The sequence below is a fragment of the Vigna unguiculata genome, chromosome 10, assembly GCF_037176805.1.
Source record: "Vigna unguiculata cultivar grain cowpea cultivar isolate G323 ecotype 2 chromosome 10, ASM3717680v1, whole genome shotgun sequence".
Taxonomy (NCBI): domain Eukaryota; kingdom Viridiplantae; phylum Streptophyta; class Magnoliopsida; order Fabales; family Fabaceae; genus Vigna; species Vigna unguiculata.
Window position 1 is genome coordinate 42,450,984 of NC_140801.1, and position 21,717 is coordinate 42,472,700.

At 31.6% G+C, this 21,717-nt stretch overlaps 1 protein-coding gene across 3 annotated transcripts; it reads left to right on the plus strand.

Annotated features, from left to right (window-relative positions):
• Positions 1–842: 842 nt before the first annotated feature.
• LOC114167340 (protein ACTIVITY OF BC1 COMPLEX KINASE 3, chloroplastic-like) lies at positions 843–5,398 on the plus strand. Of its 3 annotated transcripts, none has more exons than XR_014984902.1 (8): positions 843–1,454; positions 1,566–1,793; positions 2,242–2,577; positions 2,992–3,547; positions 3,704–3,890; positions 3,995–4,361; positions 4,789–4,966; positions 5,095–5,398. XR_014984902.1 is itself a non-coding variant. In XM_028052402.2 (8 exons), the coding sequence occupies exons 1-7, from the start codon at positions 1,089–1,091 to the stop codon at positions 4,906–4,908; spliced, it is 2,160 nt and encodes a 719-aa protein (XP_027908203.2). In that variant the 5' UTR covers positions 843–1,088; the 3' UTR covers positions 4,909–4,937; positions 5,095–5,398. The 3 variants fall into 3 exon arrangements, 2 of the variants coding, with proteins under 2 accessions (XP_027908203.2, XP_085523368.1); XM_028052402.2 differs by having other exon boundaries at positions 4,789–4,937; XM_085667242.1 differs by having other exon boundaries at positions 4,789–5,398.
• Positions 5,399–21,717: the final 16,319 nt, after the last annotated feature.

A 21,717-nucleotide genomic window follows, 5' to 3' on the forward strand; every position in this document is an offset into this window, starting at 1 on the left:
AAATATAAGGAAATTACAATCCCTAAATTCCAAGAAAAGATAATATGTTTTATTCTCATAATAATAATAATAATAATAATAATAATAATAATAATAAAAAATCTACTCTATATAGTAAAATAACAATATCACATACTCTTCAAATACTTTATTTTTCAAGGATTCTCAAATAGTAAACTATATATATATAAGGCATACTTTATTTGCAAAATTAATAATACATTCATGGAAATAAATTACTGTTTTATTCTTATTATTTGTCTTAAATGTCATTGATGGAAATTTATGTCAATTTAATTTTTTATTAATATTAGTAAAGTAAAACTTACCCCACATGTAAACATTATTTCTTCTTTAAAAAATATCTACACTTTCTAAAGTAAATAATTAACTTTTAAAAAATATACCTTTACCCTCCCATTTTCCTGACTAAAACCAACTCACGGATTTGCATTGCTGGATAGAAGTTTGAATGCAGAGTTTTTATACTTGGTCCACACAATACATGGTTTAACCCATTTTTACATTTGGATTTTTGCAACCTACATGAAATTTGCCTTACCAAGCTCATTTTTTACAAAATTTATTTTTTCTTGTTTAATGGGTCACACATATATATATATATATATATATATATATATATATATATATATGAAACAATACCACTACATTAAAGGTTTTATGTTAAAATTATATATTTTTTTATATTATGCTAATATATGTTGATTTTTATTATAGATTGCATATATTATTTTCTATTTTTAGAAATTATATAATTAGTTAAAAATAAAATTTGTTTTTAATTTTTCTAAAAACCTTTTGATTTGTCTTTTCTCTAATTTCATGTACCGCATCAACCATCTTCAACATTCCCGTGTTCTTCTTCCATGTGAACAGTGAACAAGATCATTCATTGTGTTGGCCTATCCATTCCCATGATCCAAACCCAAATTACCTAACTCCCATTATAATTCGTGCCAAATTCACTACTTCTTCCCAAACTTCTTCAATTTTTCATTTCCAGTATTCACAAAGGTTTCAGATTTGGCTTTTTACAGCATCACAGTGGAGCAAGGAAGCAAGTGCTCATGACTACAATTGCAACAATGCTATCTTCCTCCCTCTCGGGTCCACCCTTTTATTCCTCTTTCTCAAATCCTACCCCTTCATTCACTTTCAAAACCATCACCGTCAAAAGACCAAGACCTAGAGCCAGAACTAGCACAAGCTTCACATGGCTGAATCCTCAACCCCGTGGTATTTTGGTCGAGGCAACACCGCCAAGTTCACCTCCTTCCCCTTCTCCAAGAGATGGATCCATCAAGGTGCTTGCGCTTCCTGAGAACCGTGCTGATGACATTCAAGCTGAGACCAGAGCCTTGGCTCGTGCAGCCAATGCTTCTGTCTACTCGCCTCAGCTTGTGGCCTCCAAATATGGCTCTCAGCCCATGAAGGTTTTCAACTTTTTTTCTTTTCTGCTTCTCCCGAAGTTTGAGTCTTTCTGGGATTATCTTTTGTGGGTGTGGTTTGGTTTTGTGAATTGATTTTACCCTTTTTCTTGGTAGGTGGTGGGAAGGGCTCTTCAGGTTTTGACTGCGGTGGGCTTGTTTGGGTTGAAGCTGTTGGTAGACCAGAAAAGTGGAGTGCTTGATCAGAATAAAAGGATTCGTGCAATTGAGCTTAGGGACACATTCACTCGGCTGGGACCAACTTTTGTCAAATTGGGTCAGGGGTTGTCTACCAGGCCTGATATATGTCCACCTGAGTATCTGGAGGAGCTCTCTGAACTTCAAGTATTGAATTTTATGTACTCTTTCACCTCTTTATTTGATTTGGGGTGGTGTAGCCTGTTAGGTTTTTCTAGTAAAGCATGTTCTAGGAATTGATTAACTTCGCTTTGGTGACAATAATGATAGGTTTCGTGATTATGTCTATATGCAACAAAGGAGGATCCTCACTATTTCATTTGACCTTATGGTCTCTGCAAATTTCTTCTTTAACCCAACTGACTGACATTGTGTGATTCCTGTAACTGATCTCATGTAGTGAGATAAGAATTTTACTGTATATGGTCTTATATTAACAATGGACAATGTTGATGATATTCAATGAAAATTTTCACTAGTTATGGAGTCTCTATTAGTAGTGAGATGTGGTCTATGTATATTTGTTTGTGTTGTGAAGATGTTTATGAATGAACTTGTTACTTAGGTTGTCTTCATTATTTCTGTGCTTTATCAGGATGGATTGCCAACGTTTCCTGATGAACAGGCCTTTGAATGCATAGAGAGGGAACTAGGATTATCTATTGACTCTATTTTCTCTTCTATATCTCCAAGGGCTGTAGCAGCAGCCAGTTTGGGTCAAGTTTATAAAGGCACGTTGAAGTACTCTGGGAAACTTGTTGCTATTAAGGTGCAACGCCCTGACATTGAAGAAGCTATAGGATTGGACTTCTACCTAATTAGAGGTCTAGGGTTTCTAATAAATAAATATGTGAACTTTATCACCAGTGATGTTGTTGCCCTTGTTGACGAATTTGCACGTAGAGTTTTTCAAGAGCTCAACTATGTGCAGGTTATTTCTTCTGCCCATATCAAACTTTGTATTTTAGTTTAATCCAAGCATGCATGATTCATATATTACCAATTTCCGCATCCTATTCTTTTTCTCTATGAACACAGTTTTAAGTTGTGGTCACAGTAATGGTTGCTGTTTTGTGGCAATCCTTATTGATTTGGTAATTGCAGTCATGGTGACTGTGGCTGTGGACCTTTCTAAAACCTTGTTTATGAAGATAAAAACAAAATTAAACATTGAGCCTTTTGCAGATTTGCCAAAATTTAGGCAAAAAAAACAGGCATATAACCATAGTATCTTTTTCCAATTGTAATTCAAATCTTCCCTAGGATGATATGTGTGTGTGCGTCATGTATAAGTTATGTAAGATATTTGTTGGGATTGAATGTTAATTTTGACAGGTTCCTGCAGGAGGGACAAAATGCAAGGAGATTCAAAAAATTGTATGCTGACAAGGAAAATATCTTTGTTCCTGATGTTTTCTGGGACTATACAAGTGTTAAAGTTCTAACAATGGAGTGGGTTGATGGAGTAAAACTAAGTGAGCAAGAAGCAATTGAGAGACAAGGATTAAAAGTCTTGGATCTGGTAAACGCAGGCATACAGTGCAGTCTCAGACAGTTACTTGAGTATGGATATTTTCATGCAGATCCTCACCCTGGGAATCTTTTGGCAACACCTGAGGGAAAACTTGCCTTTCTCGATTTTGGCATGATGAGTGAGACTCCAGAAGAAGCAAGATATGCCATAATTGGTCATGTTGTTCACTTGGTTAACCGAGATTATGAGGCCATGGCTCGTGACTACTATGATCTTGATTTTTTATCAAGGGATGTTGATGTATCTCCAATTGTGCCAGCACTTAGGAACTTTTTTGATGATGCACTTAATTATACTGTGAGTGAGCTCAACTTCAAGACACTAGTAGATGGTCTGGGAAATGTTTTGTATCAGTATCCATTTAATGGTAAGATAGACTATGCTTATCTTTTCCGATAATTTATTTTCCAATATTAGAGGAGTGACTTGTAATCAATTACCGCTTATTCCTAAATCCAAACTTTCTCTTGGATTTTGTTTTCCTGATTTTTGTTTTTCTGTTCTTTTCCTCTTCCGTTGACAGTTCCTGCATACTACGCGTTAATATTACGGTCTCTCACAGTTTTAGAAGGTTTAGCATTATATGCTGATCCCAATTTTAAGGTACTTGCTGCATCATACCCATATTTTGCTAAAAGGCTTCTAACAGATCCAAATCCATATCTAAGAGATGCTCTTATAGAGTTGCTTTTCAAGGATGGGAAGTTCAGGTTTGAAATATGCTACTATCTTATATCCATTGTGATTTGAACTTGGTGCTGTAGAATAATTTATATTAGTGCAGTTGAATATTCATTAATCTGGTCTGGTGCAGATGGAATAGACTTGAAAATCTGCTAACGCAGGGGAAAAAAGATAGAGATTTCTCTGCTAAGGAGGCTTTACAACCTGTCCTGAAGGTATTATTGAGTGCAGATGGTGAAGACTTGAGGAATCTTGTTATAAAAGAGGCTGCTCGAGTATCGGAAGCTTTTACCCTCGGCACAATGTCAGAAACGTACCAATATATTCCTCACTTTGTTCGGAGCCTTGTCTTCAATGGCAATGCAAACGGACCCTTTATGATGTCAGAAACTGAAATGCAAAACATGATAGAGCTTAGAGATCAAGTTCTTAGAATATGGGGACTTCTTCAATCTTCTCATGATTTTGATCCAGCTATTTTGCTGCCTATACTACAAGTAAGACTATCATTTGTAATTGCAGCATCATTCAAATCCAAATAACGATTCTTTTGTCTGCATTATTTAGTGGCCAATTTAGATACTAATTCCGTTGGTAGTCAAAACATTGATAACTAATGTTAGTGACCAATTTAGAGTCTAATTCACAAACCAATTATAATTGTTTATTCGTAATAGAGACTATTTTAGATACCAAGTCTATGAATCGAGATCTGAATTAGTAATTATTATTGATCTCTAAAATTGATTGCTATTTAAGGATTTTCCTGTAGTGATTGTAATAGTTTGTTATAAAATAGAGTTAACTTTTGAAATTTACATTAACATATTACTTTGTTGTAAAGTATTCAGTGGATTGGATCAAACTTTTTCAGCCTTAATACTATATAAAAACCTTATATTCAAATTCGTAACATATGAACAGGTCCTTGAGCAACCTGAGGCACGCAGACTTGGGGGGCGTGTTGTTAGTGGAATCACTCAACGTCTTGCAGCACGCTTTCTTCAGCAGATCCTCAGAGTTCCATCAACAGCTTCAGAATAGATTTTGCAGCACTGTAAATGCTAGATAAGGCATGCATACTACACATATCTCATAACTGGTTTTGTTTTCACAGTGTGTTGTGACAGTATAGTCCATTCTTATTGATTGATTGGACCATATGTCACAATGATCTTCTGTCCTTGCTTCTACCAATATTTTTGGTTTCTTTATCTCTTTTTTCTGCAGGTTATTATGGACAGGGAAGATAGGAGTTGCATTCCTTACACAAGAAAATAGGAGTGAGATATTGATTCTTGCCAAAATTGTTTGGTTCTCCAATTTTGTCCAAAAAAATTTGTACATATGATGTGTCCATCATTAATGATACTGCGTCATCATGATTACAAATAAGAGATCACAATATTATTATGATAGTAATTGGTGTACCATTACTATCACATGCACATGTTGCAGTTTATTTTTAATATGGCACACTCATATTTCTCTTACATCTATTATACCTGGAATCATTTTAGTGACTTGCTTTTCAGTTTTGTCATTGTGTCTGCTATGAGGCAGTGACTTGTGGAGGAATCGATGCAATGAGAAAATAAAGGGTAATGATAATCGTTGATTAAGAATCAACTATTAGAATAAGAAAAATTGTTGTTATACAAGTGCATGAAGTTAATCATAATTTAAAATGTGAATTTTCTAATCAATGATGTTTAACTGTAATATGTTTATGAAGTGCACTTCTTACTCTAAAAAAGTCAAATTTGGATCAAATACTAGCTGCAACTTGGCCATGTTAAAATTTTTGTTTATGAATGAGTAGTTATTATCATTTCAGCTGGTAATTGTCAGAAAATTTTTTGACTACTCAATGTGTGTATGGTAGGTACATAGATTCTGAAGTACTTTTGGTGTAAGTGTAGTGTCTGTTTCACCACAGACTATGATCAGAATGTTCATTTGAGATTTGAACAGGCCATTTTCATATAAGTATTTTATTTCAATAAGAATGTTAGTGCTTGATTTTCCTTTCTCAAACAACAATTTTTTGAGGTTACTTGGAATTAGAAACTTTCAAGTTACTAGAATTTCCTTAAACGTACACTCATCTACTCAAACATAAATTGCTTTTTTAATTTCTATGCTTGAGTTATTTCAATTAATTATTTTGACTCTAAACCTATTGTACTAGTTTTTTTTTTTTTTTTAAATGATCAAGTGGAAATATAAGTTTATGTCAAGGTTTTGTTATCAAATCACTTAGAAAATTAATTCCTATAAAAATTATATATGCAAAATCAAGATTATTTAAATTTTAGTTTGGAAAATCTCACTCAGATACAAGCTAAACTGGAGTTTTGTTATAAGTGAAGTGCCTTATTTTTGGGTTTTTTTTTTCTTTTAGGGTATGAATCAACCAATTTTTCTATATATATTTATAGAAAAGAAAAAATGAACACATCATGTTAAAAGTAGCTAACGCACTAGTTTAAAATAAAAATTTATGAAAATATTTATAAATTAACGCATCATGTAAATTTTGTACATATATTTTCTAACTTTTTCTCATATTAACCTTGACACCTTAGTGTCACCGTTGCACCTTTTTCTTGCACACAAAGTCATTTCTTTCCGCACCTCTATAATTTTTGTTTTTCAAGATGTAAAGTCTCAAATATAATGTTTTATACTTTGGACTGTACTTCTATAATGGAAAATAAAAAAATCATTTCAGATCGTTCGGAATATAAATTTCCTGTTCCAAACAATGTATTTCAAAATATAAAAAATGTGTATTTTGAATTATACCGAAATATGAAATTAAAAAAAGCATTATGTATTATACATTCTATAATACAAAATTTAGATATAATTGACAGGTACAAATTATGGAAGAAATTTCACGCAAAGTGGTTTCTTACTACAAGGGCCAAGAAAGCCCAATAGGCCCAAATGCCTTTTGAATCTTTCAATAGATCTATTGTTTCCTGCACTCCCAGAATTACAAACTGCACCCCAACAATATTAGGAAAAGACTCAAGCCACCTCACAACACCATACCTCTAGGGATGTAAAAAAAATTCGTACCCGAAGGTATCTGTGGATAAAACTCGCAACAGGTAAAAAATGAATACTTGTGGATAATTGGTACGTGAATTTTTTATACCTACATGTTAATAGATCGAGTGCGAGTATTATAGTATCTGTACCCGTGGATACCCGTACCCACTATACTCTAATTTAAATATATGTAAAAAATTAAAATAACTTGACTAAAACATTAACACATGGATCTTGAATGAGTTATTTTTTATCAACAGATTTTAAAAAGTTCTCATTTCTTTGCAAATTGTCATTCAACACGATTTAAATGGGTTATTTACACTTTGTTTGAAATTTATAAATGTTATGCATTATATTTTTATTTGAATTTATAGTTAAAATATATCATTAAATATTACGTTTTTCTTTTGTAAATACTGGTGGATAGTAAAAAAAATATGTAGGTACTCGTATAACGGATACCCGTACGGATATGAATATGTATATGAGACATATATTTATCCTGTGAGAAGAAGAGAGAAAATGTAGAAAAAAAAAACTCATTCTGAAAAGAACTCTGTAAAATGTTTTCATGTGTTCCAAAAAATTCTGTCCGAAACTCCTTTCTTGTACGTGTATTCCAAATACCTCATTTCAGAAGATATTTAGTAGTTTTGGAACGGTTTTTTCAAAATTCTCATTCCAGAAAATTTATTCTGAAATACATTTTCAAAATTTTGTTTCAAAAATCATGTTCTGAATTTGTTTTGAACTTTTGTTTTGAAAATTACAATAAACTTCCACAATATGTAATTCAAATATCACTTTTCTAGAGAGTAAATTGGTCATTTCGAAAGTTTGAGGGTGTACACAAAGAAACTGTGGATTCAAAAAGTAAAAGCCTCTCATTAGATTACCCAATTATTACTAATTTGTGTGAATGGAGATGATAAGGATATTCAAGAATTCAACCAAGAGTGAGGAGAAACAAATGTTGGAGATGAATTGCATTTACCATGAATTTGAGTCGAATTAATCAAAATACTTTTAATCATTTAGAAAAAAGAAAAAAAATATTGAATGAAAAAATTAATTTTTAACTCCATTTTATATTGTTTGAAATTTTTTAAATTAGAATTAATGTTCAAACTTGAGAAAACGGAGTTTAGAGGATCGAGAAGTACCTTATGGTTGTCTTTTTAATTTTTTTAACTCACTATGTATATAAAAAATCTTTAATTCTTTATTATGAAGTTTTAAATTTCCATGTCTTACATGTTATTAGATGCATAAAAAAAATATATCTTTTATTTTTATTTTAAAAATAAGTATTTTAAATTTAGATATATCGACTCATTTTGTAAAAATCTTGTTTTCTTTCCTTTAAGAGTTAAACTCAATTGTCGGAGAGAAAACCCAAAACCTCTCTCTCTCTCAACATCATTTTCACCCTCCCTTCAACTTAACATTAATTCTTCCTTTCTTCTTCTCTTATACATTAATTATTCCTTTCTTCTTCTCTTATGATCTTCATCCTTTCTTGAAACCAAGGCTAGATTTGGGATCACCGTAGAATCCTCTTCAAATCCACCTGAAAGTATTCTTCCTCTGTCTAAGTTAAAAATCCAATGTTCTTCTTTTTTAGTTTGAGGGTGTTTGTTTCTGCTTGAATTCTGATGAGAGCCTCATGCTTCTTTGTAATTCCTTCGTTTTGGCTTTTCTAGGTGTTTTGGTACTCAAAATTGTCTTTGGGATTTCATTGTTTCAATCTTGGTCTACATTTAAGGTAAGAGAAGCTAGGTTTTGTTGAAATTCCGAAATGAATTGCTTATCTTGGTCATTAATTGTGTTTTGATGTGTGGAATTGATGAGTGCATATGAATTGTGGTGGTTTGTGTTTTTTGTGTTTGGGTGTTGAGAATAGAGTGAAAATCTACTATTTTAGCTTAAGTGAGAGAAATCTAGCTCAAGCGAAAATAGTCAAAATTCCACTTTGCTCTCTGTTCGAGCTTTAGTCTAAGCGAGAATCTTTAGGTTAAGTGAGAGCCACTATCGCTCAAGCAAAAATATATAGCTTAAGCGAGAAAGCCACTATTTGTTTTTGTTTAATTTTAGCTTAAGCGAGAGTCCCTGCCGCTCAAGCGAGAATCTCGAGTTCAGGCAAGAATGCTAATTAATTGAGTTAATTTTAAAAATATGATGTATGAAGCTATGCATGAATGATGTTGGTATTTTTAGACTTGACTTGATATGTTTTTGTAAAATATGTGATTGTTTGGTATTTGGAATGCGAGATAGAATTATTGATATATGAATATGAAAATGTGATTAAGGATGTATATGATTGTGAAAGTATTGTTGTGAAATTGTGATGGTAATGGGTTTGTTGATATATACAAACATTGTATGTGTTTGACGTAATTCCATAGATCTCATGGGGAGATTTTATGGTGGTGTTATTTTATTGTATACATTGGACTATAGATTCAAGTAAGGCATGACATTCTGAAATTCTAATGATCATTCACACTCAAATAGAGTGGAACTAATCATAGGAGGAAGTCCTAGTCTATGATAAGATAATGACTTATATGATGATAGATTAACCGTTGTGTGTGTGGTAGGGTGAAACCCATTGACAATGACTCTACAGAGCAGTAGAGACCACAACAAGTGCAAGTCTCCAGTGATTCATATTCCAAACACAAGTATCCAGATAATTGAGTTTAGTGTCAACTGTTTGTGTGTAATTATCTGAATTATTGTAATTTGTCTATGTATGACTTATAATTGATATGTTTAATGGTCTTTGGATAACTCTTTTGTATACTAGCTTACTCTTGCACTCTATGGTCTTGTGTTGTTTTCTTCTTTTGTGATGATACCATTATGGTGGGAGCAGATGAAGATGCAGTTTTAGAAACACCTTTGAAAAATGAGAAGTCTGTAGTTAGAATTGTGAGATTGCAACATATATATGAGTGGTTAGTACGTTTGGTACAGGGATACCGTTGCAGGTTTGGTGTTACTGTATAAATGATATATTTTTATAGTTTGAACCCTTAAAAGACTGTATTAATATATTTTTTATTTCGCTAATCTGCCTTTAAATATTATTATGAAATGTCTTATTTTATTAGTTTTATACTATTATGGAATTTTACACATCTAATTAATCCATTCTTTATTTTAATTTTAAAAATAACTATTTTAAAATTTAGATACATTGACCTATTTAATTCATTTATTCATAGCTTACCCAACTAAATTAATAATTTTAGAATTATGTGTCAAGTAATCTTCGTCACAGTATTTGTAAAATAGGTCACACTCAACAAAAATATATTCAATCGTTTTATTTTGACAATTTTAAACCTGCTTTATGGAAGATAATTTAGTAAAAATTAAGTTTTTTGATACCTAATTAATTTAATAAATACATTAATATTTTAATATGATTTTTTTTTTTTATAAATGAAGATAAACTTTCTCATCTTTGAACACAAAAAAAAGTGCATTAGAAAATCCACGCAGATAAATGATTTGAGAGAGGATTCAGTGAAAAATGAGATATAAAATCTGAAACTTTTATGGCCATCTAATCCTAAAAGTTTCACTAATTATATAAAAATCTTTGACTGATATGTCTCAGTCATGGTAGAGATACTCATTTAATGGCTATAGCAATGTGCATGTCGACATAACATATCTCATCAGTGTCTCTACGTAATATTGCTCCCAAATCAAATACATAAATATATGAATATCAGATGTAGTTTTGAAGAATTGGTCCTACAAAATTGAGGGTTTTTCATAACCCTTTTGAGGAAGAATTATGTTGTTGAAACAGGTTCAAGAAGCTATTCAGTTGGGGACAAAATGAGAAAACATCATGTGTTAGTCTTAACTAGGAACTGGTTATTCATAAGACAGAAATGGACATTGTTGCTAATTTCTTTCCCCATGTCTCTGCAACTATAATTAATGTCAGAAAATGAGTGTTTTTTTTTCCAAATTTTGACCACCAAAAAGTGAGGAAAGACCGAAATTGAAATGAAGCACTATAGTCATTGCATCGGTCGGTTGAATAAATATTCAAATCAATACATTTTGATTAGTGATTTGAATTGATTTAAGTGTATAATTAATCACCATCTATCTCAAATGAACTCGATGTCAAATAGGTTAGTTCACATTGGATCAGTGGAATTTCATATAATGTGTGTGTAAAGTCTTATTTAAAGAAAATGAAAAAAGAGTAATACTTTTATTCCAAAATTCAATATCGATTATATCCTTTAAAATTGTGAGCGACATATTTATCTCATTATAATTTGATTTCATAAATTGAAAAATAGTAAAAAGTACATCATATAACGGTATATTATATAACTTTATTTTTAATATTCGAAGATAGTCGATGTTAAGTTCGTCACGATAAATTTTACAAGATGAGGGAAAAAAAAGGTGAGGGAAAAAAAAAGTTTAAGTATGTTTTTACTCACTGAACTTTGACCTAAAATTAAAATTCGTCCCTGGTTGAAACTTTGATAAACTTTGGTCCCTAAACTTTAAAAATGAATGAATATAGTCCTTTTAACCCAGTTTTGTTAATTTTTTTTTTAGGTTTCGAACACATCTCTTAATAAATATTGAGCCGAGAATGTGTCAAACGGCGTAAACAACTTCAATATTAACATGAAACACATTCCACATGTTAAAAAAAGTCAACATGGGTTAAAAGGATTATATTCATTCATTTTTAAAGTTTAGAGACCAAAATTCATCAAAATTTTGACCAGGAATGAATTTTAATTTTTAACCAAAGTTCAAGGATTAAAAACATATTTAATCCAACAAAAATATATTTAAAAACAAACGTCTATATATGATTTTTTTTTTAAAAAGTAATAGTTAAACTGGTCAAATTGAAAAAAAAAATATACATAATTATAGATACATAGTTATAATATAGCTATAGATACATAATTATAGAGAAAGTAAATTTTAGTTATTAAGTAAATTTTAGTTATTGAAATAGAAGATATTAAAAGTATTATTGAGTAAATAATTTTTTTGTTATGAGTAATAAATTAGATTTGAAAAAATAATAACTAAAATGATAAAAGTGTAAAGAATTCTCTTATAATAAATAATTATTTGAATCAAAAAAGGTAGTCAATAAAATAAAAAAAAATTGAAAAATAATTTTTTTATGATAAATAATTATTTCAATTTAAAAAATAATAGTTCATAAGGTAAAATTAAAAAACAAAACATTAAAAAAGTATATTCTTTATCTATAATTATAGATAATTATTTAAATTTAAATCTAATAGTTAAGAGAGTAACTTGAAAAATAAAGAGAGAACACCAAAAAAAGTGTACTCTCTTTAAAGTCACCAAGGAAGAAATACAATGATTTCACCATTAATGATGTATAAAATTACATAAATCAAAAAATAACTGTACCGGGGACTTTCCTAGCTCTTTCCTAGCTCATATAATTGTTTTTTATAATTTTATATTAACATTTTGACTCATAAAATAACTAATAGTCTATTAAAAATTAATTAATTAAAAAGAAATAAAAGATAATAATACATTTATCTTATTATAATATAATGAATAAAGTAAAAGTTTTATATTTTTTATTTAAATTTATTTGAATTGTAATATATATATATATATATATATATATATATATATATATATAATTTTAATTTGTTTTAACATATTTTTATTCTGAAATATAATTTTATTTTTTAATTTAAAATTTATTTTACTTTAATTTATATTTTGTATTAGAATTTCATCCATTAAAACATATTTTTTAATCTATTAATCATTTACAAACTTTTATAAATTTTTATCTCAAATATTTATATTTCATGTCATATATTTTACATTCATCTTTTTTTTTTCTGAAATTCACTCAAACTACTCTTTCAAATTCTTTTTCAAAACCCATTTTAGAAGAAAATTTTCTTTTACACAAAAAATTTGACTTTAAACTATTGAGATAATATTATTACGATGAATATTATTCACTTTTTAAATTTTCTCCAATTTTTCTTAAAGACGTGTCATTATTGGATATTAAATATTATAGAATATATTTAAAAATTATAAGAATTTTTTTTTTACATTTTTCTTGAAGTTTTTTAATTTATATAAACTGATCCAAAGTGTCACAGACAGACAAACTCACATCACATTGCCGCCCTGCACATTTAATATATTAATTTAATTAAAAAAAAAAGAATTCGAAGTATAAAAGTTTAGCAAAATTCATTAACTTTTTGATTAAACAGGTGAATCTAGCTTCTAAATATGTCTTTCTTTGATGATTTGAGATTTGACAGTTACATAGATTGCATGAGGTTATGACACGTGTCGAAATTGGCCGGTACCGACGGTTAGAACACTCAACGGTGCCCATAGATTAAGGAACAGAGAGGGCATGCTCCCATGTATCTTTGTCTGCTTGTAGGCCCCACACCTTCTTTTAATGCATGTGCTTTCTGGCTCCTATTTAATTGCTACTACTGTTTATACTGTTCCTGATTGGATTCATTCAAATCTTCATTTCAAACTTTAATATTTAGTTGCACTTTTCTTTTTCAATAATATGGTTTACAAACTTCTAATTTTTCTGCATACCTAAAACTCACTGTTTCATTTTACAAATTCAGTAACTTAATTTTGTTTTTCTCGTGACTAACAGTGATGAGTTTTGGACTGTATTCGTTTTAACAGGTTTAAACTTATTTTAGAAGATTTAACTCTAACCGCATGTTAGCAACGATAAAAATAAGGTCATTTTTCAGGTTTACATGAAATCCACGACGAAATTGCGAGATTATTACCAACTTTCATCTCGTTTATGAGAACATATTTATAGTTATTTTATGCACTTTTATATATTTTTCTTGATACGTTTTGTTCACTTCATATGAAACTATTTGAGACATAGGGTCATTTTGAACGTGTTCTTCTTAGAGGTAAATTATATATATATATATATATATATATATATATATATATATAATAAAAATAATTAATAATAACAAATAATAATAATTAATAGTAATAGTAATAAATAATAATATATTGATTTTTACTACAAGAACAAAATAGTATATTATATTTTAATTTATTAATATTTTTTTATTTTATATATCACATCACTCAAATCATTCATTAACTTTCACAAAATTCATCTCTAAATTCACTCACTTTATCCTTTAAATTCACACAAAGAAACACTCATATTCATCCACACAAATTCACACAAATTCATTTTCACACCCTCCCCAGATCTATCTCTTTATGAGAACACACCCTTACACTGTATTTGTTTGGACAGATGTCATTGTTCCCATATGTTTATGACAACGAATTTTAAAAAATGCATGTATTCTCTTTAGTTGATATGTGACGAAAAGGGAACATAAATTTCTAGGATCTAATATGAAGATGAGGGTGATGATTTCATTTTACCACTTTAGTCCTGACAAGTATTTTTGCATTGGCGTGGTGTTATTGTGTGTAGGGATGTCAACGGGGCGGGTAGGGTACGGGTAGTAGCTCCCCTGTACCCTACTCGCTGGATAAATATCAGCCCCGTACCCGTACCCATATCTGTCGGGTATCCATTATGCGGGTACCCGTCTATTTTTTTCATATCCGCGGGTATCCACGGGTACCCACGGGTATTTACAAAAATATTTTAAAAAATAAATATTTAATTATAAATTCAAATAAAATACATCATTGTCATAAATTTTAAATAAAGTTCAAATAAAGTTCATACAAATCCAAATAATTATAAAAATAAATATAAAATGACGTTCAACATAATAGAAATTCTTTAATTAGTGCTTGGATCAACAAGTCCACTTCCTCCGATTGATTCCTGAAAAATAAACAAATAAAAAATCACTAATAATTTATGTTGTAGTTTATTTTTGAATGAAATATTAAAGAAATTACTAACTTCATCAATGTCCACATCTTGCAACATTGTATAAAGTTTCATGTTGTCCAATTTTAATCTAGAAAAGCCTGAAAATATAAGAAGTTCATTAAAAATTTCTAAATATCATTTAATTAAAATATTTAAGTACAAGTATTAATTTCATTGCCTTCCATGTTGGTCCATAACCAATCTTGGAGACACATCAATGCCTCCACAGTATCTGAAAGTAATCTACTACGATGTGGGGTAAGAATCCGACCACCATTACTGAATGAAGACTCTGAAGCAACAGTTGAGATGGGGATTGCTAGAATGTCTCTCGCCAGCATTTGCAAGGTTGGGTATTTTAACCCATTACTTTTCCACCACGCTAAGATATCAAATTGTGCATCTGAATCTGGAAGTATTGCCTCTTCTAAATAACGATCTAATTTTGACTTAAAATTTGGTGTGTCACTTCTCTTTGCAATCTTATGTTTTGCAAAATTTGACCTCCAACTTTCTTTTCTTCCAAGAATACCTACATCCACTACATTTAGGTTTGAACTTTTAGATGAAGCAGCCAATTCTTTACCCTTGACTTTAATGGCATACTCTTTTACCAATTCTTGACAAATAGATTTTACCCTCTCAATTTCATAATGAGAATTTTCTCCATAAATTTGAGGGAAAATAATCTAACAAGTCAATTTTGTACCTGGGATCTAATACAATTCCTACCGCCATCACCCCGTTGCTCACACCCCAATACTTATCAAATTTAGTAATCATGGTTGCAGCCATTCCATGAATAATGGAATTAGGACAGGAAAGCCATTCAATCAAAGCCAACTTAATTTCACATATTTTTGGGAAAACGACATTCAGAGTTGGATATAAAGTACTAAGGAATAAAAGTGTCACATCATAAAATAATTCCAATCTTTGACAAATCTCATTTGCCATCATCCAATCATGTTCACTTGGTAAAGCTTTGTATTGATAATCTCGCTGTGATAATCTATGAAACACATCTTTGTATTGTGTAGCAACTTGAAGCACAAAAAATGTAGAATTCCACCTAGTCTTGCAATCAAGAACTAATTTTTTCTTAAATGGAATGTTCACTTGACCACATGCCTCTATAAATTTCTCCTCTCTTTTAGGTGTTGCTGTCCAAAAATGAACACTTTCTCTAATCTTTTCAATGGCATCAGAGATTATACATAAACCATCTTTAACAATCAGATTCAAAATATGAGCACAACAACGCATGTGAAATAATTGGCCACCTAAAATAAGATTTCTAGGTAAAATCTTCTCTAAAACTCGCTCAATCATAGCATCATTTGTAGTGCAATTATCAACTGTCAAAGTGGACAAGTTTCTATCTAGATTCCAATCCATCAAACATTGAATTAAAACATCAGCAAGAACCTTGCTTGTATGAGGAGCAGGTACATAAATGAACCTAACATAAAGATAAATATTTTAATAATCTATTCATAAACAAGTAAAGAAAATAATACAAATTGTAATTATATAATTTAGAAACTTTACCTCACAAGTCGACTTTCTAGGTTCCATGAATCAGTTATAAAGTGAGCAGTGACCGTCATGTAACCTCTATTCTGGTTACTAGCAGTCCACATGTCAGTAGTAATTGTAACTCGACTCTGATTCTTTGATAACAATTTCATTATATTCTCTTTTCCTTCATTATAAGTCTTCATAATGTCACTCCTTATAGTGTTTCGAGAAATCCCCTTGAATAAAGGTTGCAAAGCAAGACAAAATTCCTTAAAGCCCATGTGATCAACCATTGACATTGGATACTCATGTAGAACTATCATCTTAACAAGTGCACACCTTGCTGCTTCTTGACTAAATACATAGTTGCCAACAACTATTGTTTCACTCCCTGTTTTTTCTGTTTTGAGAAATGCTTGCTTGATGTCTCGAGTTGTTCGAAGTTTGCAACACCTAAAGTGGGCCATCAAGTGTGATGTCCCTTGCTTTGACTTCCCCAAAAGTTTTGAACCACAATAATTACAAATGACTTTCCACTTTCCATCTAATTTTTGTTTCTTAAAGTGATTCCATACAACTGATGTGCGTCTTTTTCCAATAATGTTATCCTCTGTTTGAAATGAACTTCCAGTTTCTACTTGGGTTGAGTCATCACCTTCATTCACAGGAATATTATTTGATTCCCCCACATTTGATTCACCAACATTAGAGACATTTTTCACTTGTTCTTCACCTTCATTGGGAGTAGAATTTTTTTCCGTGGACATGCTAAACAACAAACAAATACATATTTAGATAATTTATATAAATTTGTAGACATTGTTAACAAGCATACCATAAACGTCTTTGTCTATATAGGATTCGATGTATATGCTCAATTTCAAAGAAAGGAAAGAGAAGAATGTCAAGGGGTGTACCTGGAAGAAGACAATGTACCAATACTTGAAGGTGGAAGAATGAAGACAGAAGACAAGACAAGATGTGCAGCTTAGAAAAAATTAGGTTAAAATATTTTTTACTAATATATATATATATATATATATATATATATATAAGGGTATTTTTGTGAATTAAAATTTAGCGGGTACGGGTATCCACGGGTACGGATACTATGATATCCGTACCCGCCCCGTTGACATGCGGGTATTAAAAATACCCGTACCCACGGGTAGCGGGTATCCATTTTTAATATCCATTTCCTACCCGTTGCGGGTTTTATTCGCGGATATCCGCGAGTACGGATTTTTTTGACATCCCTAATTGTGTGTGAACCAGTGTTAATTACATTGAGTGTGTGCACTAGTGTGTGAAATAAGGTGGTGAGTGTGTGTGTGTGTACACCGGTTACGTAATCGGTGTTATGTGTGAGTGTGTGTGCGTTGGTTACATAACCAGTGTGGTGTAGTGTATGTGAGTGTGTGCATCAGTTACATAATCAGTGTGAGTGTGTGCATCAGTTACATAATCAGTGTTGTGTGTGTGTGTTTTAATTTTATTAAATTTTTTTTTAAAATGTATTAAATTCATATTATTTAATTTTAATATTTTTATCATTTCATTCTATTTTTACCATCAAGGGTATTTTGATAAACTTTAAATTCTATATATTTTTACAATTTTTTAATCAATCACATCAATCAAATCACTCACTAACTTTCACGGTATTCATATTCAAATCTACTCACTTTACCCTCTAAATCTACTAAAAAAAAAAATACACATACCCATTTACTCAAATCCATCTTCACACTCTCCCCCAAATCTATCATATAAAAAAAAATACCCTTAGGGTGTATTCCTTTGGGGGATGGATATGGGAGAGAGTGTGAAGATGCATTTGTATAGATTTGGGTGGATGGATTTTTGTGTTTTTTTGAGTGGATTTAGAGGGTAAAGTGAGTGGATTTGGAGATAAGGTTTATGAAAATTAGTGAAAGATTTGATTGATGTGATAGATAAAATAAATTGTAAAAATAGATAGAATTAGAAAGTTACCAAAATACCCTTGATGGAAAAAGAGAATGATTTTGTAATTTGATGTTATAAAAATAATTATAATTAATTAATACGAATTAAAAAAATATTAAAATTATATAAAATTTTAAAATAAAAAAATTAAATTTTTATGAATGTAAAAAAAAATTATACAAATAAATTTTTTAAAAAAAGTTAAACAATTAAATTTTAAACAAAAGTTATATAACGTTAAAAAAAGTTTAAAAAAAAGTTTAAAAAAAGTAAAAAAAAAAACACAACACACACACACGACACCAGTGTCGTAACCGGTGTCATCCCCTTCATTGCCAAGGCACCGGTTACGTAACCGGTGCCATCCACACACACACATACACACACACACACTTGCACTGCACTAGTTAGCCAACCGATGCATATCTTCATCACCACCTCCTGGATGTGCGCCACCACAACCCACCCGTTCATCCTCTTCCTCGCCCACCACACCCAACCACCTCATCGTCTTCCCCCTCCATGGGTGAACTCAACAATCCCCCCCATGGCAGCTGCTTTAGTTGCATGGAAACGTGAGCACAAGGACAATTTCGTCATCTGCCTAACATTATGCAGTATCATCGCAGTTTTGAGAGGATGGATTAATCCATCCATCCCCAAAATATGCTTTCCCATATCTACGAAAATGATTGAAAACGAACGCGTTATATCAGCAAAATTCGCTCTCTCAAATACCGTTGGATATAGTTGGATATTATACCGACGAATATATTCGTTGGTAAGGTCATAAGTTAAATTGTTGAGTTATTTACCAACAGATGATGTGTGTTTACGGACGGATCATATCCGTCGGTATAGTGCTCGATGAAATTAAAATTGGATTTCTCTTTCTCCTTCCCCAAATTTCAGTTTCGTCTCAGCAGCGACCGTCCTCCTCCTCCCTCAATCTGTTGGCAACTATCCTACCACTTTGCTCGTTCGTTGACCGTTGTGCTACCGCTAGTGCTACATTGTTGAGGGTCGTCGTGAAACCATTGTGATTGCGCATTCGTGGGTTGAGCGATCTCAACAAGGGTCGTCGTCCTCTTCCCTCAATCTCGCTATCCTACCACTTTGCTTGTCTGTTGGCCGCTGTGCTTCCGCTGGTGCTACGTTGTCGAGGGCTGCCGTGAAACCGCCATGATTGCGCGTTCGTGGGTTGAGCGACCTCAGCAAGGGTCGTTGTCGTCCTCTCGCAATCTCGCTATCGTTGGCCGCTAGTGGTAAGTCGTTGTCACTCTGGCCGCCTTTTTTGTTCTGTGGTTTACCTTCTCCATTTGTTTTCACTCTGATTGGATTCTATTTTCTAGGCATTACTAGTCATGTGCATTGAAGCAACAAATATAGGGAGGCGTCTACAAGAGAGTTGAGCCATTGCTAGGTGTGTCTATATTCCCCTTTCTCTCGCCAGCCCTAATTGAATCCTAATTGATTGTTTTTGGTTGGATGATGTTGTTTGATTAGGGATTTCGAGTAATTTTGAACTAAATGTGTTCATTCCTGATTTCATGTAGTTTTGTTTTTTATTATTCATCACTTTATACTTGTTTTTTTCTGTATACAATGCGTACGTGAATATAATGAGGTAGCTAAGTAGAAGATGGTGATACTTGGATTCTCATAACAATCAAGGATGCCATAATATGCACAACATACTTTGGGAAATTATAAAATGAAAATTTTGATAGTTTTAGGTTAAGTTGATAACTCAATGGTTTATTGAAAACACAAAAAATTATTGCATTATGTTGAAGTGCATTTGTAAAGAGTTGCTCATCAAAGGCTGCAATGTGCACAAAATTTGATAAAGGACACACACAATAGATTGTTGGGAATTGTGATTAAGAACTTTCAATTCAAAGCTCCATTGAGCAACCGTTGACATTTATCTTTCCCTTTATTTATTTTTTTTCCTCTTCTTTTTCTTTTCTTTTTCCTTTTATTTATTATGCTTTCAGCTGGATAGTCATATTTTGGCCGAATAAGAACATTCTGAATAAAATTTATTAAACTCAAATGATTATGTTAATTGGTTAGATGATAACTACATCCCTTTATTATAGGCTAAAAAACTCACAGGTTAGGACTTGAATTTTGCACTGATGGTGCAGCATAGCATAGATGAGTTGTTCTGCTCCTTATAATGATTCACAAAAGTAACTTTGTGAACTTCAAATCATAATGGCCAACATGTTTTCTTAGATGGCGTAGACAGTATGAACCTCTGGCATCCAAAACAAAATCATTTTTTAACATAAGCTAGACAATCTTCATTATTTGCTTCCAGACATAGGTTACCTCAAAATTATTAACAAATAATGTCTAAAAACCAGAATGACCAACACCTGTAGGAGAGCATCTTGTTGCTGTGAATTCTGCTTCAAACATTTAGATGAAAAAAATCCTATCATATATCACAATCATTACCGGGTTGAAATTTCACTTCGACAGCCTAAGAAAGTGATATCTTATATTAACTAGAGCCTTATGCTAAACTTAGGATATCTTACTTAATAAGTGAGATATATCCCCACAATGACATGATTTTAACCAATACGAGGAGACACGTGTCTCACAAAATTTCAATTATCCCTTTTACATTCTAATTTAAGGCATTTCTTGTTTTATAGAACAAAGGCGAAGCTCCTTTCAATCGTTCCTGGATGTATGATCATTGTTATAGTGGAAGAAGAGGATTGAATGAGTCTTTTGTGATAGGCGTTGAAGAGTTTGTATGAACAGCAAGACAGTCTAAATATTTTGAGCTTGAAGGTGGGATTAGATGCTCTTGTATTAAGTGTGATTGTACAAGGATTTTGACAGATGAGCTTGTCAAAGTTCATCTTTATAAAAAAGGGGTCATACCAAATTACTGGATTTGGACATTACACGGTGAAGATATGCTACATGTTGATTTACATGAAGACGATGATTTTGTACTTAGAGCTGGTGTACGTAATGTTGAAATGGAGCAATTATGTGACATGGAAGAGATGGTGAGTAACGCTTTGTGTCAATTTGAATCAGCCCAACAACCCAACGACACTAACTTAGAAGAGTGTCCTAATGAAACCACCCAAAGGTTTTATAATTTGTTGACGGAGGCAAATCAACCTTTATTTGAAAGAGCGACACACTCTAAATTATCAGTATATGTTAGACTTATGTCTTATAAGTCTAATTGGAATATTCCCAACCAATGTTTAGATGCTTTCACCAAACTTTTGTTAGATCTCACACCACCAAATATGAGTTTGCCAAAAAAGTTATTATGATGCTAAGAAGTTAGTTTCAAAATTGGGATTGGAGGC